The sequence below is a fragment of the Podarcis erhardii genome, assembly GCF_964252035.2.
Source record: "Podarcis erhardii genome assembly, chromosome: 16".
Classification (NCBI taxonomy): Eukaryota; Metazoa; Chordata; class Lepidosauria; order Squamata; family Lacertidae; genus Podarcis; species Podarcis erhardii.
The window spans coordinates 29,062,085-29,086,492 of record NC_138514.1 but is presented as its reverse complement, the minus strand read 5'-3'; the positions used below and the strand labels follow the sequence as shown (position 1 = coordinate 29,086,492).

General features: G+C 44.9%; 1 protein-coding gene across 3 annotated transcripts; it reads right to left on the bottom strand.

Annotated features, from left to right (window-relative positions):
- Positions 1-486: 486 nt before the first annotated feature.
- Positions 487-23,568, bottom strand: LAT2 (linker for activation of T cells family member 2). Of its 3 annotated transcripts, none has more exons than XM_081843663.1 (13): positions 23,307-23,568; positions 17,023-17,135; positions 16,509-16,551; positions 13,712-13,755; positions 11,998-12,046; positions 11,128-11,165; positions 9,313-9,351; positions 8,637-8,667; positions 6,831-6,889; positions 6,572-6,628; positions 4,895-4,963; positions 4,045-4,096; positions 487-1,661 (listed from the first exon to the last, which is right to left on the bottom strand). In XM_081843663.1, the coding sequence occupies exons 2-13, from the start codon at positions 17,108-17,110 to the stop codon at positions 1,649-1,651; spliced, it is 582 nt and encodes a 193-aa protein (XP_081699789.1). In that variant the 5' UTR covers positions 17,111-17,135; positions 23,307-23,568; the 3' UTR covers positions 487-1,648. The 3 variants fall into 3 exon arrangements, with proteins under 3 accessions (XP_081699789.1, XP_081699790.1, XP_081699788.1); XM_081843664.1 differs by lacking the exon at positions 23,307-23,568 and adding an exon at positions 20,335-20,471 and having other exon boundaries at positions 4,045-4,093; XM_081843662.1 differs by lacking the exon at positions 23,307-23,568 and adding an exon at positions 20,335-20,471 and having other exon boundaries at positions 493-1,661.
- Between the last annotated feature and the right edge of the window lie 840 nt (positions 23,569-24,408).

Sequence of the window (24,408 nt, the reverse complement as noted above, 5' to 3'; positions counted from 1 at the left end):
ATCTATCTTCTCATGAAGGATGTTTGCTCAGTTAACCTTCTACATCAGGGTTTCCCAAACTTGGGTCTCCCGCTGTTTTTGGACTACAGTTCCCATCATCCCTGACCACTGGTCCTGCTAGCTAGGGGTGATGGGAGTTGTAGTCCAAAAACAGCCAGAGACCCAAGTTTGGGAAACACTGTTCATAACGCCCTTTTAAAAAAGCACTCAGTGCATTTGAAGCATCTGCTGATCTTTAGTAGTTGGAGGAATATCTTTAACATTGCTCCTGGGAATAGATGTAGACCTGGTCACATAATCCTTTTGTTGTTGTTGTTTTAAAAACCCCAAGCAATTTGATATTGTCAGCAAACTTGACTGCCTCGCTGGTCACATCTGGATCATGGAGAACAGGATACAGCTAGCTGTTAATCAGGTGATACCACAGTGAAATCAGATGCCCCAAAGGAACATTTTTCCTTTGTTGGAACAGTTTGACCCGTGCCTGCAGGGGGATGATCCTTTGCATTGAATACAAGCCAGTGGTTCAGTGGGGAAAAATTGCATGGCAGTTAAGCTCATTGGCTCAGAGGTCCCCCCATCTTTGTCTGTTCTGGACCATTCATGGACAGGTTAAAAAACACAGGTCCTAATTGCAATCCTCAATTGACTCTACTTCCTACAGCCCTCCATTGGGAGAACAGCTTCTACTATCTTCATCTTGTTGCTTAACTAGCTTACTGAGCCATAAGAAGACCTGTCCGCTTACTCTATAACTGCTGAACGTGCACTTTGTAGACCACAGGGGCCTCGGAAAAGATACAGACCACACTAAGCTGAAGTCTCTCTGTTTCTTTCACAAGAGGTCCACCCACTCGTTCTTCTGCCAAGTGATAAATGTCGAACTTGCCTTGCAAGCTAAAACAAACGCAGGTACAGTTAACTCACCGGAGGAAAGCGAAGATGTTGTCACAGGACGAACTACAGAACTGTGCTACCAGTCTGTGTAGATACAACACTCAGAAGAATTATTTTTTAGCCCCACTTGAAGAATTAGGGCCCGAAACCGTATTTTCACCAATCAGAAGCTAATGGTTGTCCATGCCTTGTATTGGCCGAGAGAATAAAGATGTATTGGGATCTGCTGCTAGGTGTTTGATGGCAGAAGGGCAATAATTTCACTCCCAATTATTCAACCATTGCAGAGCCCACATAAGGCTCCCCCACTCTGGGGGGCTTTTAAAGTTACACCGTAAACAGCACTGCTCTGGAATAACCTCAACTTCCCAGATGTTGGGACACATTCCCCACCCCAGCAGAACGGTTAAATCTCTTGTGAATTATACACATGGCTCGCTTGCTTCTTTTATTTTCTAAACTGCTTAGAATACAATAGACTTTGCTCTGGCTAACAGACAGAACAAATAAAGCAAGAAAATGAAATGTAGATTGCCATTTGCTCATACTTCATTTATGAACAATCTCTCTCCCCCTTAACACACACACACACACACTTTCCAGTTGACTCTTTTTGGAGAGTGGCCTGCCTTGGTCAGGTGCACGTCACTGAATTTGCTTGAAGTTGAACTGCAAGGCAGGAACTAACTGCAAGTGGCCAGGTTCCCTGGACTGTAGAATGAACGACTGCTGAAGCTCTCTTCGCCAGCTCTTAGGCAGGAAACCTAAAGGGAAGAGGGTGGATAGATAAGAGGACTCTGTGAGTTGTAGGGGATCTTTAAGTCAAATCCCCCATTTGATGCATCCCCAATAGATGGCCATCCAGCAGGTGCTTCAAGACATCCAATAACTAAGAGATCCTCCATCCCTTTTGGGTCATTTTATTCCATTGTTGAACTTTCTTGCAGTCAAGACCCACCCCACTCATTCTCTCTGCGGACAACTTAAGTAAATCTAGTCCTGCCCTCCTAGGCAGCAGCAGAGACCAACCTTCACCGATATGGAAACCATTCAGATATTGCAACTTTGCAATCATCCTTGCTCTGCATTCTTCAGGCGATTCCTCCAACCTTTCCTGGTCAGACCTTTCCCCTCATTGCCCTGTCCTGAACCTGTTGTAACTGATCTGTAGTCTCAAAAGTGTGGGCCCCCAAACAGGACACAGTGCTCCAGAAGAGGTGTAGTGGTTAAGAGAGGTAGTCTCGTAATCTGGGGAACCGGGTTCGCGTCCCCGCTCCGCCACATGCAGCTGCTGGGTGACCTTGGGCCAGTCACACTTCTCTGAAGTCTCTCAGCCCCACTCACCTCACAGAGTGTTTGTTGTGGGGGAGGATGGGAAAGGAGAATGTTAGCTTTGAGACTCCTTTGGGTAGTGATAAAGCGGGATATCAAATCCAAACTCTTCTTCTATTGCAGTAAAATTACTACCTATTCTGACTTGGAAACCATGGCTCTAGGAACTCAAAAACGGCATTAGGTTTCCTCACCGCCACATGTTCTGCTTGCAAACAACTGCAATCCTGAGCTCTTGCCTGACACGTTATCATCTCCATCCCTTCCAAGTTCTATGCATCTGGATTTGGCCGGTTGTATGGGACATGCCCAGGTCTTCCAAGGTTTGAGGCTTTTCCCATTTCTTTTCTCCCTATTGGGTCTCCCCACCCCAAAATGGGGGAGGCTGTGAAAGAACTGGACTAAAGGATGGCTCAGAGCTCAAAAAAAAGTTTGAGAAGGAGGATGCGAGAAACTCAAGTCACTGCAGCCTAGTCTTGTTTACTCAGAGTTGGGCAACCTTTTCAGAGATGAAGGCCTCATTCACTTGGAGGAAAGTGGTCAGGGACCACCAACCAGTGGCGGTGAGTCAAAGCAGAAAAGTGGGTGGAACACTCCTTTTCTCTCCCTTATTCAACCATCACCATTTTCTTTTGTGGAACATGGGGGGGGGGGAGGCATCAGAGGAGATGGAGGGCCACCAACAGCTGCAGATTGCCAACCTGTGGTCTACTCTTGACAGCAGAACAGAAAGGGGAAGAGCCGTGGCTCAGTGGTAAAGCAGCTGCTTTTGATGCTAAAGGTCCCAGGTTCAGTTCCCAGTGGTATCTCCAGGTGGGAGAAACCCTGAACTGCTGCTACCCAGGGTAGCCTATGGAGCAAGTCAGCCCACTTGGTATATATGGCAGCTTCCTATATAGCTCCCCCGACATCTGAGCTGAAGGTCTTTCCTCGGTCCTGTATACCTGAAGGAGCGTCTCCACACCCATCATTCAGCTCGGAGACTGAGATCCAGCTCCGAGGGCCTTCTGGCAATTCCCTCACTGTGAGAAGTGAGGTTACAGGGAAGCAGGCAGAGGGCCTTCTTGGTAGTGGTGCCCGCCCTGTGGAATGCCCTCCCATCAGATGTCAAGGAATAAGCAACTATCCTACTTTTAAAAGACACCTGAAGGCAGCCCTGTTTAGGGAAGTTTTAATGTTTAATGCTGTGTTGTGTTTTTAATATTCAGTTGGGAGCTGCCCAGAGTGGGCGGGGTATAAATGAATTAATTATTATTGTTATTTTCCTAATCTTGCTGCCAGCAGTCCAGTTCACTCATGCAAGAGGTATGAGGTGACAGAAAGAACTGGATCACTTCAGACTGTAGGGCATGGGTAGCAACAAAATTTTAATGCTCACACTAACAAAAACAAACCCTCCCTGCAACTAAAAAATCAGCACAGCAGGCAAAGGACAGGCTTTGAAGCTCTGTCCTTGGTGTGCTAGATTTCTAACTGCAAAGAGTCCCCTTGCCACACTCTATATTAGGCAGGTTTTGCATCTGGGACCTTAGGGGTATAACCACATGCTCTTAACACTGAACCATTGAACAAATTGAGCTAAGGGAGAAGCCATCGAAAATTCTCAAGCAGACAATGACTGCATGCAGACTTTCTCTCCATATGTTTTGGACCACAACTCCCACTAATCTGAGACCACATGTGCTGGCTGGGGCTGATGAAAGCCATAGTTTAAAACATCTGGAGGGAAGCAGCTTGTGGAAGCTTACTTTACACTCGTCTGCTAGAGGCAGGGAGAAATAAGCAGACACACACACACACACACATATAAATTACCTGCAGTTTGGATGTGAATTGATGTAATCTGATTCATCGTCGTCAGAGTCTTCTGGTTTGAGAAAAACATTCCAGGGTTGGTCCAAGACATTTTTGATGTAAAAATTGCCACATGTCTCCCTCCCAATCATGCACTAATTAGCTAGGGGCATGATCTACAACAACTTCGTTCTGCTGAAGTAAAGCGGTCTTGGGCAGTTTGTTGTGTTCATCCTAGGAAAACTTCCCCGATATTTGAGTCCTATAGATTCAATACGTGACTTCAGCCATCAAGCTAAACCGTAGTTCAGTACAATGCAAACAAGCCATACAGCAATGAGAAGGAAACTTTTAGTTAACCCCAACTTACCATGTTGCCCAGACCCAAAATGAAGGCTAATACTAACAAAAGTGGTTTAAATGAGCCAGCATTGGCTTGTTTGAAACAAATAATAAATGCTAACCATGGTTGGGTCTAGACAACATAAAACCATGGTTAGCCCAAAGTGGAAGCTTCTGAACTCCTTGCACTTGTGTGGAAGAGGGAAGGGGTATTGCCAAGGACTCAGGGCACAGATACAAATTTGCCTAAAATTTGCTTGTATTAATTTAAGTGCACAGATGCAAATTTAGTTCACCTTTCAGAAGGGCAAAAACAAAAATCTGGCTTTTGCTAACAGGGCTTACTTTTACAGGCTGGTACATCAATACAATCCGTCCCATAGCTAGAAAGCAGGAAAATGTTTTATGTGCAGAGCAGATAGCTCAAGAAAGTTAGCCAAGTCACACATGACACACATCATGTCATTAAAGAATTGAGATTGTAGATGATTTCTAAGATTTCTCAGAGAATTTGCAGCCCATAGTTCACCTGCGATCTGCGAGTGCTTCCATATCTGGATCGTCGTGCTGTTTTCATAAACATCCACATCTGCCAAGACTACAGAAAGGAAAGAGAATCCAGTCAGGGGAGGGAGCTGAAATTATTTGATTATTATTACTACATAAAATGTCTTGAAGCAACTTACAATTGTAAAAAGAAACAAGCAAACAACTGCAAGGACTTAAAATGTCAAACAAGATGAAGATTGCCGGCTGAGCAAATGTCACCCAGGTCCTATAGATAACCAGTTAGGCACCTAGGATTCTGGGGGAAAGAAGCAATGGCTGCTCTGAAACAATTGCATTGTTTGTTCACAGGCTTACTTCCAAACTTCTTTTCTCTCGACCCCATCATAGACTCCTCTGTATTTAATGGCTCTGAGTGTCATTCCTTATGTAGCCAAAATGGCACCACCCACATTCTGGAGGGATATCTCAGCAGACTCGACCCCATGGAAACTCAAAGAGCAGCCCAACGAGGGCTGAGCATGCTCAGTGTGTCAGAATTCAAGCCTATATCGGTAGTAACTGGCAACTCTCCAGGCACCCGGCTTGATCTCCTGTTGACCTCCCTGGCTGCATTCTCCAGCAAGATCCAGGCTAGGTCGTGATAGGCGATTATTCTCAGCGTGAGAAGAACACACCCCCTTCTTTCCTGCCCCCCCGGCAGGGGAAAGAGATAGACAGAAATGTATTTACATGCCTTTATTTCTGTCTTTGCAGCATTACAAAAACATGACTGCTCTCTTCAAGCTCCAGCAGTCGAGTGACTAACACATACTGTACTTCCTGTACAGGAACAAGAGGAAGAGCTCATATTACACTCTGAGCTAATTCCAGTGCTTCGCACTGTGAACTGACTGTCCCTCTGTTTCCCACGGAACAGTCCCAACATTCCATCATGTGATGTTTTCAAGCTAGCAATTTGCAGCTGCATTGCATCCATATCGTAACACAGTGGCCCACATTCCCCACCACAACTATCCAGTGCTAGCTGGTTATGACAGGGGTACGTGTGTAAAACTGGGAGAGGAAGGAGAATGGGCAAGGTCATGTGGCTCGCTTGTGAGGGAACCGCCAGAAGGCCCTCGGCGCTGGACCTCAGCGTCCAGGCAGAACGATGGGGGTGGAGACGCTCCTTTAGGTATACTGGGCCTTTGAGGTCGTTTAGTGCTTTAAAGGTCAGCACCAACACTTTGAATTGTGCTCGGAAACGTACTGGGAGCCAATGTAGGTCTTTCAAGACCGGTGTTATGTGGTCTCAGCGGCCACTCCCAGTCACCAGTCTAGCTGCCACATTCTGGATTAGTTGGAGTTTCTGGGTCACCTTCAAAGGTAGCCCCACGTAGAGCGCATTGCAGTAGTCCAAGTGGGAGATAACTAGAGCATGCACCACTCTGGCAAGACAGTCCGCAGGCAGGTAGGGTCTCAGCCTGCGTACCAGATGGAGCTGGTAGACAGCTGCCCTGGACACAGAATTGATCTGCGCCTCCATGGACAGCTGTGAGTCCAAAATGACTCCCAGGCTGTGCACCTGGTCCTTCAGGGGCACAGTTACCCCATTCAGGACAACAAATTATAATCCTTCTTAACAAGGCTGAGTTGATGAAATTATGCCTGGTGTTTAGAAAGTGGAGAGATAAACACCCGAGTAAATAGAATTTACCAAGCCCACTGCTTCTCGATGGGCCAGCCACGTTTTGATAAGAGTAGGTATCTTCATCTGAAAGAGGAAATATTTGAGAATCAACATGGCATAAAAAAGAAGCAGCCCAATGCCAATTAGGTGCTCGGCTGAATGCATATAGGAGGAGGGATGTGGTCGTGTGCCCCCGACCCAGCCTCTGGGTGCACTGAGCACAAGGACCATCCACACATCCAAACTGCACACCTTTCATCTGGGTATTCTTGTCTCGTCCACTTACCGCTGGATTGCCTTACGAAACTCCCACAGTTGTAATAAATATCTGCAGCGATTGGTTTGCTAGAAGAGGGAAGAAGAGGGAGGGGAGCAGGAAATCCTTATGGAGTCAGAGAGAAGGATTTCCACCCAGAGCTCAATATTTTGGCAACCAAAAAGGCACTGTGACTTGCCCAGGAAGCTTTTGCTACGCAGCTTCAACATTTATTTATCAATGGCACCTCCACTGATAATGAAATACCACAAACTGACTAAAAACACAGTATTACAATAAATTACTAAAAACACAGTAATACAATAAAGCTGTCAGGCACATCAGAAAGAGCCGGTTGGAAAATAATCTTAGGCCCGAAAGGCCTGTCCGAATAATACAGTTTTTAGAAAAGCGAGCAGGGATGGCTCCTGGTAAACATCTATTGGCCAAGAGTTCCACAGGGCACTGTCCTGACATACTAAAGGCTTGGTCCCTGGTGCAGGCCAGTTGAAACTCAGGGGCATGTGAGACCAGTAAAGATGGCCTACGCTCCTGCATTATTGTGCCTGTTTTCTGAGATGAAGTGCTAAGAAGAACGTAAGAAGAGGCCAGCATCCTGTTCTCACAGTGGCCAACCAGTTGCCCAAGAGCCCTCTCCTCTCCTGCAGTTTCCAGCTGCTGGTATTCAGAGGCAATACTGCCTCCAACTGGCTAGTAGCCAACTGGCTAGTAGCCATTTGTAACCTTCACCTCCATGAATTTGTCTAATCCTCTTGTAAAGCCATCCAAGATGGCGGTGTTGTGAGAGGAACGCACTGGAAGAGGCCATAGCTGAAATGCTTTCCACCCCAGTGACGACACCAAGCATTTTGAGACTCTCTGGCCAAAGAAATTCGTTTTTTGATGGACCACTCTTTCCATCTAACCCTAGAAGCCTTCCGAAGGAAGCTGCTTCCAGAAGACCTCATAGGGGGCACAAAAAGATTGTGGGAACAGTTTGATAAATATTAATGTAGGGCAGTTTAGGGGCTAGTTTTGGGTGTGAAGCTACTGGATATTTTTTACCAGAGCTTTATGCTCCCTTCAATATTGATGTACATTAAAGGAACTGCTAATTTGGGTCGATTTGTTTTTTTTAACGTTGCGTTGTAGTGACATTATACTTTTCATTGTGTACCCTTATGGTACTACTGAATTTAGACTGTGAACCATAGAATCATAGACGTGGAAGAGTTGGAAGGTGTACCTGAGGATCATCTAGTCCAACCCCATGCAATGCAGGTATATGCAGCTGCCCCATACGGGAGCAATCTTGGCATTATCAGCGCCATGCTCTAACCTTTAATTTGAATTCAGCCTGATCTTTTATTTCCCTTCTCTTCCCTCCCCCTCCCCTTTTATGAAGATCACCCGCTCTGAGACCCCACAGCTAATTCTCTCCTGGTCTCCTCGTTGGCCCAAGTAGGACCAATTCAGCCAGCTAGTGCTGGGGATTATCTAATTGATTTTTTATTTTTATTGTTATTCATGTTTTTATACTGTATTTTATGCTGCTTTTATAATTAAGTGTTTTAAATTTGTTGTTAGCTGCCCTGAACGGGGAAGGGCAGAATATAAATAAAAAAATTATTATTATTATAACCAACTGAGCTATGTCGAGTGCAGAGGCATTTGTGGAATTTATTATAAGAAGGTATTGGCTATGACCAAGATTTCATGTGGCCCATGTAGGGGGGAAAACAGAGTTCCGCTGTACCTAAGAGATCAGGAAAGTTTCAAAATACGCAAAACATCCTCCCCTCCTGCCCCCAAAGCCTACTGCAATGATAGACTTACACATATGCAGGATCTTGCTCCATTTGCAGCACTGAAAGTACAATTGAGTGACCGTTAGTTTGAAGGCCATCGAGATAAAATTCAGAAGACTATGCTGAGGTTTCCTCTCCAAATCCCAGTGGTGCTGGGACCAAAGTATATGGCAGAGAATGGAGAGATGAGTTGATCCAACAAGCCCTCGCACACAGGGTGAGGAAACAAGATGGCAAGGGAGAGGGGACAGGACAGGGCGGTGAGAGAGTTGGGGCAATGCTTCTCTTGCGCAGAAGGATTCTGCTTCAGGTTCTGGCTCATTCTCCTCCCATGCTCAGTGGCAGCGGTGCTGGAAGGGGGAAAACGGGACACTCTCGGATGAAATCAGAAGCTGGGATAGCTTCTGTAATTCTGTGCATGTTCAGGGAAAATAGGGGCACTTGATGGGTATGGTGCTGTTGACTCGTGAAAGAAACAACAGGGCTCCATTTATGGGGAAAGGGATACCCTTCATGGGTATTCCATCTTCTGATTGTACACACCCCAGTTTGGGACAAATCCTGGCCTCTTGGAGTCTCTTGGAAACATTGGCCAAAGGGGGCTGGATCCCCTCTAGGCCTCTGAAATTCACCCAGCACTAGTCTGTGCTTAAATCACAGCATCTGTTTCCTTTACCTGTGATATGCTGAAGTAGTGCACTTACCTTTTTCAATATTTTGATACCTGGGCTCAGGGCAGGCTTCTGAAAAGAAAAACCATGGCTGGATGTGATGAAGTTCTGCCTGTTACAGCCTGTGTTTGGCATGCGTTCGTTCATAATTCCACCTCGCCCCATTTCAACATTTATTTTTAAATCTACCGGTACATCATAGAATACTATTTAAACACACATTCTTCTGGCACAACATATTGACAAATGTATTTTATGTGAATGCGTGCATTTGTCAACATTTTGTTTATCCTTTGAGATCCACTTGGGTACTTCAGTACTAGAAGAAAAGAAAGAAAGGCAAAATATGGAAAGTGCAAAATCTGAAGAATGGTTCCATTCAATTCTGAATATTAACCCCCAAAGTCAGTGAGATCTGTGGGTCTTTCCTCCTCCCAGACCTTTAAAAAAAAAATCTGGATCAATAGGCTGCTGGGTGATTTTGAGTTTGAGTGGCACTTGTCAAGCATTAAAACTGCTTGGACATTTGCAAAGCAATAAGCAGGGGCAGGTATGGTTTCAAATTAGATGGGCATTATTGGTATGTTGACATTCTTGCATTGCAGAGGGTTGGATTATATGAATCTTGGGATCCCTTGCAACTCTACAAATCTATAATGAGAAATTTTAAAAAAATAGTTTTGCTCCCCATCACTTCCCTAACAAGCTAAATTTGAAATGCTACAATGCCGCCACCCTCCTGAGGGCACCGTGGAGAATGAGTTGGGGAGGGAAGTGTTCCCTCTCTGACCCCAGAAATATCTGCCAGCCATGGGTCACTCTCTTCAGAGGCTGCTCTGTGAGGTGTCCACAGTACAGGCCTGGGGAATCTGTGGCCCTCCAGATGTTAGGATCATAGAATCGGAAAGGACCCAGTGGATAATCTAGTCCAGCGCTCTGTAATAATAATAATAATAATAATAATAATAATAATAATAATAATAATAATACATTATTTGTATCCCGCCCTCCTCGGCCAAAGCCGGTCTCAGAGCGGCTAACAACAGGTAAAAATAGCACAGCGTACATAAAACCGCATAGTCAATTAATTAAAATACATTCTAGAATCAATTCAGAATCAAATTAATGGCAACCATCAGGTTCTATGAAGATTACAGAAGTAGAGAGGGGGTCAGACTGTGCCTTGGCCATAGCAGGAATATGCAGCTGTCTCTTCTGGGGATCAAACCTGCAACCTTGGAGTTATCAGCACCATGTTCTAACCAACTCCATCTCCCATCAAGCATCTTGTCCAATATTCACAGCTGGTGGCAATTGTGGTCTAGCAACATCAGCCCTATTTAGGAAAGTTTTTAATGTTTGATTCTATTTTTTATATTCTGTTGGGAGCTGCCTAGTGTGGCTGGGGAAACCCAGCCAGATGGGTAGGGTATAATTATAATTATTATTATTATTATTATTATTATTATTATTTGGAGAGCCACAAGCTCACTGCCCCTGCAGCTTTGCTTCAGGGGACATTCAAGGTCTATGATACCACTGTATCGTTTAGCCAGTTTCTCCTCCTCACCCTTTGCGAACCACAGTTCCCAGGATTCTTGGGGGGAAAGCCATGCCTGTTCAAAGTGGTGTGATACAGCTTTAAATGTGTGGTGCGGAGGTCGCCAAAAAAGACTTTTCATGTGGCCTGTTTCACAGAAACACGCCAGCATCATGGACACAACGCTATTGGACTTACACGCTTTAAAAGCCCATGAGTTCCAGCGAGAGAATATTGAAGCCTATGCCTGAGTTTAGTCTGGCTCATGGGGCCTTTTCAGGTCCTGTTAAATGAGTAAGAATACTTACGAAGGTGACTTGGAAGGGCCGGATGTTTGCTTCTTATGCTAAAATATAGAGGGACATATTTAGAAACGGAGAAAGAGTACGAGAAAGCAAGGAATGCTAGATTGTAGCATGAACAAGCCTACCCAACTGATTAAACTGGGTGCTTGGCCAGGCAGATGGTAACTGGCCACAGGAGCTTTTCAGCAGTGGCACCTGGTTTCTAAATTAAGGTTACCAGAATTTTTTCAAAGAATCCGGAAACACTTAAAAAAAAAAAGAGGAAAAAAAAGTTTTTTAAAAAAGTTTTTTTAAAAAATAAGTAATATCTTCTCTTCTGTGAGCAGTTGGCTGGGTGGCTGGGCACTCTCGCTCCTGGCTTAATTTGGGTTGTGGGGGGTGAGCAGTTCCCCCAGTTGACATGCCAGGCATCCCCGGTTCCCCCTTGGCAGTGGCAGCAGCAGTCTCAGCAGCCCAGACCCAGCCTGGTAGTGCAGTCGGCTCTGGCTGGCTTCAGGAGCTGCTTGCTGCCGTGTCGTCCGCCATTTTGCCTCGCCGGAAGTCCCCATATGATGTGTCTTGTGCCGTTGAACCAATCACACAACATTCATTCCCTACTAATAAATCTGCAACACTTAAAATATAAATCCAGGGACATTAAATGAAATCCGGGGACATTCTGGGGACGGATTTTGTCCGGGGACAGATTTGTAAATTCAGGGACTGTTCCCGGGAAACGGGGACATCTGGTAACCATATTCTAAATGGGGAGGGAGAGGGGAGGAGAGAACCATATTCAGTACCCTAAGCGCCCACTGGGGTAAAAATGAAATAAATGCATCAGGCTGATGGAGCACAGTTTCCTTCAGAGGCTGCCAAAGCAGCCTGACCTACCTTCGTCCTGGCATGTCACACGGGATTTTTGGACAGTCATGTCTCGACACTGAAAACAGACAGGAGAGACAGAGACAGCAAGTAGTTAGTCACGCCTTTGGAAGGGAAGGATTCAAATGCTACTAACTACATCAATGCAGAAATGCAGTTTCTGCTACCGCCAAAAGAAGGAGGTGATGCCTGGGACTGGTTGGATGCAGAGGGATGGTGAAAGGAACCAGCTGGGGAATCCCCAGGGGAAGAAGGCTCAGAGCCTGGGGGATGGTGGGACAGGGGAGAAGAGGGAGAAGACTTGGAAGAAGAGGTGTCAGAAGAGGCAACAGGGCTTAGTGAGCGGGGAGAGTCTGTGGCAGAGAACAGTGCAGAATCAGAGGCAGATGGGCCAAGAGGCAGAGATGAGTCAGGCTGGTGAAGAACCACAGGCAGGGCCAGATTTAGGTTTGATGAGGCCCTAAGCTACTGAAGGTAATGGGGCCCTTTATATGTCCAGCTGACCTTCGTCAACGACAAATTGTTGCTGTTTTTTGTGTTGAATATATGCTATGTGGTAATTTATGGACCTAATAGGTATCTAAAGCCATTTGCACACAACAAAATACAGTGATACCTCGGGTTAAGTACTTAATTCGTTCCGGAGGTGCGTTCTTAACCTGAAAGTGTTCTTAACCTGAAGCACCACTTTTGCTAATGGGGCCTCCCACTGATGCTGTTCTCATCCTGAAGCAAAGTTCTTAACCTGAAGCACTATTTCTGGGTTAGCAGAGTCTGTAACCTGAAGTGTATGTAACCTGAAGCGTATGTAACCCGAGGTACCACTGTATGTATTTTATCAAAGTAATTGTTGAACTTATCTTATATTTTGGAAATGTACATCCAGGTTTTTCCCCCTTTATTTTTTGGGGGCCCCCAAGGGAGTGGAGCCCTAAGCTATAGCTTGTTTAGCTTATACGTAAATTCGAAATTAATCACAGGTGTCTCCCCGTCCTGCTGTGACCAGCTTTTTTCTGCCCTTGCATCCCAGAACCAGAAGAGGCATGAAAAGGGCGGAGGAGGGCTTGGCTGCACGCAGGCACAGTCTCCAAATGCTTGGAACAAACCCTTGAGAGATGAGGAGCTTGTCGCAGCAGGAGTGGGAGAAACTCATGACTCTTCACCAGCTCAACTCATCTCTGCTTCTCGGCCTCCCTCCTTCTACTTTCCTGCTTCAGCTTCTGCTGCTGATTCTGGACTTCTCTCCATCACAGATAGAGAAGTGGAGACAACCACCCGATGGTAAACTCTCTAATCCCAGGCTAAGCTGGCTAACTGCATCATCCTTCAAAATGGAACATGGTTTCCACATATCAGGTGCAACGCACAATCACCTATATGGATCCACTTTGGCCAAATCAAACAGTGGGAGTTAACTCAAAAGAACACACTTACACCTCTCTCACCACCAAAGAAACACAAGTGAATAGCAGAGAACCTACACAAACGATGCTGAAACAAAACCTCACATATATTAAGTAAAATAGAAACTTCGCCACCAGACCCCACCCCCACTCACCTTTCCCCCCTCCAACTCCCCCCTTTTCTTCCTAATGTCTCAACAAATGAAACTGATCAATGTTACTTGAAAGAAAAGAGAGAGAGACATTGCACATACTTTTGAAAACCCAGAAAATATTTAATAATAATAAAAAACAAAAACGGGGGGAAAGGAAACACTTACTCGAATGGGAGCGGACCGCCTCAAACCTCTGCTGCTCTCCATAACTGAAAAGATACGGGATAATCTTTGGTGTTTAGTTTTCAACATTTTGCTGCCAAGAACTACATTCCCTTCATTATGTGCAAAGATGTGGGAGAAATTCAACTTAAAGTTGACAGAACATGCACAACTTGCAGACTTAACATATAGAATAAGAGAGCAAGAAGAACATAAGTTTAAAGAAGACTGGAAAACGTTTATTGAATATATGGAAAATAATCGAGTGCAGCTGAAAACGCTGGCAGCTTTAAGATAAATTTGACAGCGTAAATCATTTTTGATGGACGCAATAATGGAAAACCGATTCGTATAGTTTTTGTAAAATATGCAGGGATATAAGATATGCAAAATGAACCATGGAAAGAGAAGAAGGGAAGTCATTGATGTCATTTAAGTATGGAAAACGTTTATCTAAAATTGTAAAACAGAAAATTTAATAAAAATCATATTAAAAAAAAAATATGTGGGAGAAATTCAGTTCAGTTCATGTTTAAAGGCAAATATATCAAATTCACACTTTCAGAAAAATATGATTATTCCTACATTGCAAGCGACCTTTGGGATGCATTCCAACTCAACAATTTGATGCTTCTATGAGAATCGAAACACAGCCATCCTTTGAAATTCCTACTTATCCAAATTTTGCAAATGCAGTTCTCTCACAAATGTCTACACATTATATTAGGGGGAAATGTGCTTAGCAATTAGCATATTATTGGAAATAACATAAAAAATGTGCCACATTAGGAGAAACTGCTTGCAAAGGCGTATTCGTTAGGAAAAATTCACAACAAAATGCTGAAGAATTTTCATGAAGGTGTTTTAAAGAAAAGATCGCAAATTGCTGCAGAAATCTGGAGAAATGGTTAAGGTTGGAAATGGTTAAGGTTGGGCAGGTCACCCCTTCTCTCTCTGTCACCCCACTCCCCCCCCCCATATGAAATTAGGCAGCATGCTAGCTATGGCTTTTAAGACACCAGTTTGCGCATCCCTGGCCATTGGCCACATGAGCTGGAGTCTGATAGTGGGAAAGCCACAGGCTTCCCCATCCCTGAAAGAGAGAAAGCAGAGCCGACCTTAGTTATGGAGTAGACTGCTGCAATGCGACCTCTGTGGGGCTGCCCCTGGAGACTGTTTGAAAATGTCAACTAGTGCAGGACGTAGAACACTAATGTTGGAACTCAAAGCACACATTGCACCAATTCTGTGCTGTTTACACTGCCTACCAATTTGCTTCCAGACAGAATTTAAGGCACTGGTTTGGGACACCTTCAGATTGGTGTTTTGCTGCAAAATAATAATAATAATAATAATAATAATAATAATAATAATAATAATATATTTATACCCCACACAAAAGGGACGCGGGTTGCGCTGTGGGTTAAACTACAGAGCCTAGGACTTGCCAATCAGAAGGTTGGCGGTTTGAATCCCCGCAACGGGGTGAGTTCCCGTTGCTCGGTCCCTGCTCCTGCCAACATAGCGGTTCGAAAGCACGTCAAAGTGCAAGTAGATCAATAGGTACCGCTCCGGCGGGAAGGTAAACGGCGTTTCCGTGCACTGCTTTGGTTCGCCAGAAGCGGCTTAGTCATGCTGGCCACATGATGCGGAAGCTGTACGCCGGCTCCCTCGGCCAATAAAGCGAGATGAACGCCGCAACCCCAGAGTCGGCCACGACTGGACCTAACGGTCAGGTGTCCCTTTACCTTTACCTTTATACCCCACCCATCTGGCTGGGTTTCCCCAGCCACTCTGGGTGGCTTCCAACAAAATATTAAAATACAATAATTAAATTAATCAAATATTAAAAGCTTCCCTAAACAGGGCTGCCTTCAGATGTCTTCTGAAAGTCAGGTACCGGTAGTTGTTTATTTCTTTGACATCTGATGTCCTTCATGCAATAATAGCACATTAGTTGTGGGTTGTACTGGAACTTCCAGACATCATTCTGCTTCTTTAGCTGTTCTGGGATGCTTCTGTAATGTCCCTGAATTATTGCCATCTGGAGGGGCCCTCTTGCACCATAATGCAACAACAACAAAAATCCAAAACATTTCCGGTATTTACCGTTTTTTTTGCACCACAACACTCACTTTTTTCCTCCTAGAAAGTAAGGGGAAATGTCTGTGCGTCTTATGGAGGGAATGCCTACGGGTGGCATGCCTACGGATTTTCCTCCTCTAAAAACTACGTGTGTGTTATGGTCGGGTGCGTGTTATAGAGCGAAAAATACGGTAATTTATATGCCGCTGGCTTGTAATAAAACCTCTTAAGCAGTCTGTGTTTGGTTAATGTGCTGCTTCCCCGAGGGCACTGTTACTGCTCCTCAGCTCGGGGATGGTTTTAGAAAGCTGTTTGATTTTATTAAACTTTTTTACATGCCGACTTGGGAGAGCTAGGGCAGGGTAGAAAACTCTAGCCCAAAACCTGTGCTGCCTTGCAGCTATACTCATTTATGAGAAAGGCTTTCTTGAGGAACAATCTGGACCTGTTGCCTTGTGGGATATCTTTGGGAAAATAAAAAGTTAAAGAGTGAATTTGGAGTGGATGGCAGCTTGTACGCCCACTTCTGGCAACTCCTGCAGCCAAGCTGGTGCCGAACGTATTGCTCTGCTTTCCTTTGGACCACATCAGCGAGTCTGAGAGGGGCGTCTTGTCATCTGGGCAGCCCAGGACCTCCAAGCACACTGCCCAGGCTTACACCCCAGAGAGAAATACTGTAAGAGAATCAGACATGCAATGGTGATCAGCTACTTACTGATTCCTCTGACTGTCCAGGCCTGTCTGCTCCTGTCTCCCTCCTACAAGGAGGAGAGAGAGAAACACAAACATTTGTGAGCTGAAATTATACAAAAGGTGGGAGTGGGGAAAACTAACATAGCATGGTCCAGAACAAAAAGTTATCATTTGTCAAGAGAAGATGAAAAGGGGGAAATCAGGGTCATTCCAAGGTTGTGTGCGGTAGGTGCATTTGCAGAGTGTGGTTGGCGGGGGCAGTATCATTGTGCCCATTTTACAGATAGGCAAAGCTGAGGTTAAGCAACAGTGGTTTCGTCAACACATAGGCTTAAGGTGTCTAATCCTGCACACTATCAGATTTCCAACTGCACCATTTCCCAACAATTGTGTCCAACTACACACACATACAAACTGTAACCTTCTCTTTGTGGCCATAGATGAGGCCCGTTTTTCACAATGTGTTGGGGACCTATATAAAGAGGGGAAACCCTCTAAACACGGATCCAGATCTGTGTTTCAAAGCAAAGCCTTACCTGTCCGTTGGCATTTCATGCACATGCTGACCAAGGCTCCTAAGAACATCAAGGAGAAGGCGCCCCAGATCAGCTCCACTTGGCTCATAGCTCGATCTTGCTGCAGCTACAACCTTGAAAATGCAAGAGCAAGGTGGGTGGACAACTCAAACCACAACACATGTATCTTCCCCACTCCAGCTGCATGGAAGCAGGTGAAGACTACCATACCCTCCAACATGTCTCCCATTAAAATAGAGACGTCCCATTCCATAACTATGTTTTTTCTATTTATACTCCACACATCTTACTGGGTTGTCCCAGCCACTCTGGGAGGCTTCCAACATATATAAAAATGTAATAAAACATTAAACTTTTTTTTTTTTTTTAAACCCTTCTCTATTCAGGATTGCCTTCAGACGAATCGGGGGTCGGATAACTCCAAACCCTCCAACATTTCTCCATTGTGTTAACGGAAAAATCTGAGGGCTCCCTTGGACAAAAAGAAAGACACCAACCAGGATTACTTGGAGCAAATCAGCAGCCTGTAGGCTTGGCCTTTATTGATCTGTTGCAACAGGGTGCTCCCCTCACCTGCAGAAGAGAGGAGGGACCCAGAAAAATGGTGTGCAAGGCCTTATAAAGACTTTTGGAATTGCCACCCTGTAGATCAAGACCACCCCCAGAAACATCATACATCCATCCATCACAGAAGGGATGTAACCTAAGACCACCCCTCAGATAGATCACACCTACATCACAGAAAAGGCAGTCTAAAACAGAAATTTTAATATTGTTTATCTTCTGTTGTTGTTTATCTCCTGTCTGGCAGGTTACTTTATTGGATTGCCTGGGGAGCCTGGCCATTCTTTTGTAGTGATAAGTACTTAGTTCCTGGGCCAGGTCACAGGCTCACACCCTATTCAAACACAGACATACCCTTAAGACAGGATTTGTGAAGGAAAAGACAATGGGGAGGCTTTTCCAGTTTGACCTTGCAGAGAAAACATTTGCTCAGTTTAGGAATCAAAATGGTTCCAGGTTGGCCTTCCTGTGCTGATCTATGTATGTGCTTGGTTGGTACACTTATGAACATTACCATATATTTAAGACCATAAAATTCCTATCACAATTGAAAATAGGGATATTTTCTAAGGAAAAGCGGGACATTCCAGGATCAAAACAGAACTTGGGATGGCTTCTCTAAATCAGGGATGTCCTGGGAAAATAGGGACATTTGGAGGGTCTGGACTACGCCTGTGTGTAACCTTCTGCTCCTCCCACTTCAGTCCTCTGCTGGTCCTGGGAGACAGTGGAGCAGCAGGAGGAGATATGGAAGCCCTTGACTCTCCACCAGCCTGACCTCTCTCTCCCTTCTCCTGCCTCTGACTCTGGGGTTCCCCCAAGGAATCTTGGGAGCTGTAGTCTGTTAAAGACACTGGGAATTTTAACACTGTGAAGAGGTAAACGCCAGTTCCCAGGATTCTCTGGGGAAAGTCATAAGCTATAAATGTGCATTAAATTATGCTTTCAGTGTAGGGTGTGGAACCACCCTTGCAATACACATGACTACCTAAAGAGGGAGGTCTCCCCCATGGCCTTTACGGCCGGAGTTGAACCCAAATGCATCACATTCCCACCCAGAACCAACGCCTGTCTGATGACATTTGAGTGCCCAGCTTGAATATTTGAAGGGAACAAGGCAACTCACGAGGCCTTGGCTCACCAAGCAAGGAGGAAAAGCTGGAGACTCTTGCTCAGACTTCTCCTGCTGCTGTTGGAAAGTCTAGAATCATAGGCCTGGGGTGACCAGAAACATTGAGAGCCAGCCCTCATGGGATGCTGATCACTGGGTCCCTCTAGCTCATAGAATCATGGAGTTGCAAGAGATCTGGGCTGTCTAGTCCAACCCTCTGCAATCTGAACACACGGTCTCCCATCCAGTTTAAAACCATACCGGACCCTGCTTCACTTTACAAGTGTGCTAGCAGTTTTATCGCTGCACCACTAGGAGCTAGTGTCATCTAAGCTGACTGGCAACAGCTTTCCTGGATTTCAGATGGAAGATGTTCTCAGGCCTGCCTTGAGATGCTGGGGTCTGCTCTGCTGCTGAGTCCACAGCCAGTCCTTCCCTCACCCCCAATCCTCCCTAACCCCACCAGTACAAGAAAAGACTAATAGGTTTTAACATGTGAATAAAATAACAAAAAACGGGAGCAGTTACTCTGTCTTGGGGATGTAACCACTGGCGTGGTTTGCAGACTAAATCCACCATCTCTCTCTCCTCTGCTGCTCACCTGGAATTGTCTCCCAATTTACCTGAGCAACGCTGCATCCCTGACATCCATCCATCCCCTTCTTCAAAGCCCACCTTTCCTGAATGACTTTTGCTACAGCTCCTTCACGCCTAAATCCAGCCAGAGTACATGCATCTTAAATGAAGCCAGAAGCTGGTGGGAATTGTAGCGCAAAGCGTCCAAGGGCGCCAGGTTGGTGGAGGTCAGCCGATAGTGTCCCAGGAGAGGGAATGGCCTGGTTATTGGACACAAGGCAGAAGAAGAGCCCTCGTGCTAGGAGGGAAGGGTGTGCTCCATTATATGGCAGCTTTTCATTGCGATTCCCACCTTGTAACGAATAAATGCTCAGCTTGGTGGCACATTTTTCGATTTTAACTGCCTAACGGATAGCCTCACCTCTAAGTTCAGTTTTCACAAGGAAAGAAGGAGAGAGATTCAAGGATATTGTAGGCTGGCGGTAGAGAGAGAGACATTAATGGGATAGAAGGAGAGCAAGGGTGAGAACCCAGATAGATAGATAGATAGATAGATAGATAGATAGATAGATAGATAGATAGATAGATGATATAGATAGATAGATAATTTATTATGGTTGGAAACCAGCTTATAAAACACACTTGGGGGTACAGTCACAGAAGGAAAACAAACAATTAAAACAATGTACAGCAATAAATTTAAAATGTATAAATGCAATAAGCATATAGACACTTAAAAATTTAAGATAAACTAGGGCAGGTTGCTGACCCAGAGTCACCCATGAAACCGAGTTTGGGGATTTTCTTAACGAACTAGTTTGAGTCGGGAGATGGTCTGTGCCTACAGATCTGTACACAGAATCTGGAGACCATCCTAGAAGCTATTCATGCAGAGGAATGAAATAAGGTCTTAGCGGGTGACTGCTCAGCGGACAAATTAATACCCCTAAATCAGTCTTTCGCCCACAAGGTTCCCCCATTACTCCGAGAACCCAGAAGTGAAGTGTCTGGAGTTGAGGAAGGAGGCGCAAAAGTGAGAAGGCACCTGAAGGCAGCCCTACCTTCTGGTTCCAGCTGTTCTCAGGAGCTGCAGCTGATCCTTTCCTCTCTGGCCATCTCCCCTCGCTTGCTCGTCTCTGCAGAAAGAGCTGACCTCAATGTGGTCACTCGCTCACAGAGACGGTGAGCAGACCTCTCGCTTCCTGTTCCCCTACGTGAGTCACCAAACCCGGCATCCGGCAGCCGGGCTCGGACGCGGCCCTCTCATCAAACCACAAGACCAAAAGCAGAGTAGCGGGCTGGAACGCCTGCGCGTCGCACTCAGGTCAACTGCTCAGCCAAACCTGGGGAAAGGCTAGCTTAAATCCTACAGGTTGACTTGGAGGAATATCGGAAGCTGCCTTCACAAGAGAGGCAGACCACCAGGGTCAGCTAGCTCACTGCTGCCCACAATCAGTGGTAGTGGCTCCACGGGGTTTGGGGCAAGTCAACCTGGATAGCTCAGTTCATTCGAGCATGGTGCTGATGATGCCAAGGTTGCAGATTCAATCCCTGTATGGGTAAAAAAATAAAGGTAAAGGGACCCCTGACCATTAGGTCCAGTTGTGACCGACTCTGGGGTTGTGGCGCTCATCTCACTTTACTGGCCAAGAAAGCCGGCATACAGCTTCCGGGTCATGTGGCCAGCATGACTAAGCCGCTTCTGGCGAACCAGAGCAGCGCACGGAAACGCCATTTACCTTCCCGCCAGAGTGGTACCTATTGATCTACTTGCACTTTGACGTGCTTTCGAACTGCTAGGTTGGCAGGAGCAGGGACCGAGCAACGGGAGCTCACCCCATCGCGGGGATTTGAACCGCCAACCTTCTGATCGGCAAGTCCTAGGCTCTGTGGTTTAACCCACAGCGCCACCCGCGCCCCTCCCTGTATGGGACAGCTGCATAATTCCTGCATCGCAGGAGGTTGGGCGGATCCTCAAGGTCCCTTCCAACTCTACAATTCTATGATCTTCCCTAGCCCTTTCTGGAAAGTGAACCTGGGACCTTTCCATGCAGAGCGTGCACTGAGCTACAAGCCCCTCCCCTGATAATAAAGCGACTTTCCACTCCTGGTGGTTTTGAATGACCGAGAATCATAGAACTGTAGAGTCAAAAATGAACCTGAGGGTCAAACCTCCTGCAGTGCAGAAATCACAGCTAAAAAACTCCCTGGCAGATGGCCATGCAACCTCTGCTTAAAAACCTCCAAGGAAGGAGAGCCCACCATCTTCCGAGGCAGTTCATTCCACTGTTGAAGAGCTCTTACCATCAGAATCTTCCTGATGTTCAGTCGGATTCTGCTTTCTTGTCATTTGAATTCATTGGTTCAGGAGAAAAGGAGCAGGAGAAAAACAAGCTTGCTCCATCTTCCACAGAACAGCCTTCCAGATACTTGAAGATGGCGACTGTATCTCCTCTCAGTCTCCTCTTTACAAGGCTAAATAAACATGCCCAACACTCTGCAACTAGGCTTGGTTTCCAGACCCTTGATCAACCCATTTTTTAAAAAATTACAGTGGTACCTTGGTTTACGAACTTAATCCGTTCTGGAAGTCCGTTCTTAAACCAAAGCATTCTTAAACCAAGGTGTGCTTTCCCATAGCAGCGGGGGACTCAGTTTACAAATGGGACACACTCAACAGGAAACAGAACATGTTCTGCTTCCAAGGCAAAGTTCCAAAACCAAAACACCTACTTCCGGGCTTACAGCGTTCTTAATCCAAGTTGTTCATAAACTAAGCTGTTCTTAAACCAAGGTACCTCGGGTTAAGTACTTAATTCTTTTCGGAGGTCCGTTCTTAACCTGAAACTGTTCTTAACCTGTGGTACCACTTTAGCTAATGGGGCCTTCCACTGCCGCCGCACAACTTCTGTTCTTATCCTGAAGCAAAGTTCTTAACCCGAGGTACTATTTCTGGGTTAGCAGAGTCTGTAACCTGAAGCGTATGTAACCTGAAGCGTATGTAACCAGAGGTACCACTGTATTTCATTTCACCAACAAATCTCTTTCCAAGAAACATCGCAAGCTGATTTGACAATAAAAATGTTCAAAAATGAAAACGTACACAAAAACTAATTTCAAATGCAAGACAGGTAACTGACTGGGATAAAGATCTCCACTGAAAAGGATGCTTGATAGGCACCAAAAAGGCATTAGAGAAGACAACCATCTGATATGTAAGGGGAAGAAGTTTCAAAGGGGGGGTGCCACCACAGTAGAGGCCCAGCATTTCGCAATGTGCCAGTTTTGCTATACAACACAATAGCTGTAACTCAGTGGTCGAGAGAGCACATGGCTTTGAAGGCAGAAAATTCCAGGTTTGATCCTCGGCCTCTCTAGCTAAGGCTGTTCAGAGAACCAGGAGAGCTGCTGTCAGTCAGATCAGACAATATGGAGATGGATCTGATCTGATAAAAGGGAGATACAGGCCTAAGATTCCAGGGAGAAAAATCCCATGGGATGTTTATAAAAAATATGTTCAAAAATACAATAATAGTTTTGACTTTGTGCTAGCATTCGAGTGATAAAGGAACTAAAAGGAGGTGGACTACAATTAAGGATTTATTATGTTTTCAGAATGTATTAGAAAAATTATATAGAAAGGTTTATTGTTTTGTGTACATTCGAATGTAAGATAAAACATATGCAAAGGGACTTGACAGGAAGTCAAAGTTGAAGAAAAGACTTTGGAAGATAAAAAGGGAAAAAATATTTACTTTCATTATTATCATTTCTGTGCGGGTGTGGGGGTCTGCACATACCGTATGTGTGTTCTTGTATGCAATGTTTGGGAGGAAATAAGACGGTAAATAACAAATAACAAACTAAATATCAATGTATGTAATTTTTATTTCTTAATTATATTTAGTAGTAGTATGGCTGTATTGTTTTTTTGTAACATAAAACCATTCAATAAAAATTATTTTTTAAAAAAAAGATTCCAGGGAGAAATGTTTCAGATGTTTCCTGAGTGTGTATTTCAAACAGATCTTACCATCGGGCCCTACAACTTTTTTACATTGCACATTGCTAGGCCCACCTTGAAACAGGAAGTTGATGTGCGATGGTGCCAAACCACAACACCCCTCTGAACAGAAGGAAACATTTAATGTGAAATGAAGGTTCCCCCCACAGCTGATACAGACCCTAAAAGATCACCCCACTCAGCTGTTAAATTGCACTTGGTAAAAGTTGGCTTCAGGGCCATTTGTGATAAAAGCCATGCAATAACAGGTGGTTGTATGTTTTTTATAGATGGAGTAAAACTAAGGGTGGAACACCAAATAAGAACGTCCTGTGGTAAAATTATGGGGTTCAGGACCTAGAGCATTCCAGGGAGGTATTTGTTATTGTTATTGGGGGTTTTTGTTTAGGTTTTTATTATGTATTTTGTGTTGGTTTTTTTAACATCTTTATTTAAAGTTCCAAAAGTACAGTACATAATTATATGTGCACTAAACATGGTGAGACGTAAATAAAAGAGAGAAAAAGAAAAACAGAACCCGTGTAGAAGGGAAAATAAAAGGGGGAGGGGGGGAACCCAAAACTGTGTATTTTACAAGGTTGTTATTGTACTTCACCAGATCTTAACGTATGACAGTATTTGTAAGGATTCCAAACATCATTGAATTTGTCCATGGCAAATCTGCGTTTACATGTTGCGAGTTTGTACAAGTCTTCAATCCAATCGTAGAAGGGAGCCACATTTTTATTTTTCCAATTCATCAGTATCAGTCTTTTTGCTGTGGGTCAACTCGCATTGTCCTTTTGTAAGGTTCCATGTGCTGGGTATACAACTCAAGAGGACATTTTGCTCTGTAAATGTTAAGGTTGTTCCGTACAGTTATCTTGCATTTTTATGCTATGATCCACCCCGAGATTTATGGATGAAGGGTGATATACAAATTTAATAAATAATAACATTAGCCTCAATCCCAACAGCATGAACAGCACTCCAAGCAAAATTCTCAGTTCCTATTCATTTTTGTGGTGGAGGCAAAAACACAAAAAACCCAAAAATGAATGGTGGGGTGGATAAAGTTTAAACCTCTCCACCCAGCCCAGCGCTCCGAAGGGGATGCAAATTTTACCCTCCC

What these genes read in the sequence shown, in the direction of transcription:
- LAT2 (XM_081843663.1), bottom strand. Translation starts at nt 17,110, where the DNA reads ATGAGCCAAGTGGAGCTGATCTGGGGCGCCTTCTCCTTGATGTTCTTA. An exon ending in CTGGACAGTCAGAGGAATCA is followed by an intron (nt 13,756 to 16,508) that starts GTAAGTAGCTGA and finishes GTATCTTTTCAG; the next exon opens with TTATGGAGAGCAGCAGAGGT. An exon ending in GGCGGTCCGCTCCCATTCGA is followed by an intron (nt 12,047 to 13,711) that starts GTAAGTGTTTCC and finishes GTCTGTTTTCAG; the next exon opens with TGTCGAGACATGACTGTCCA.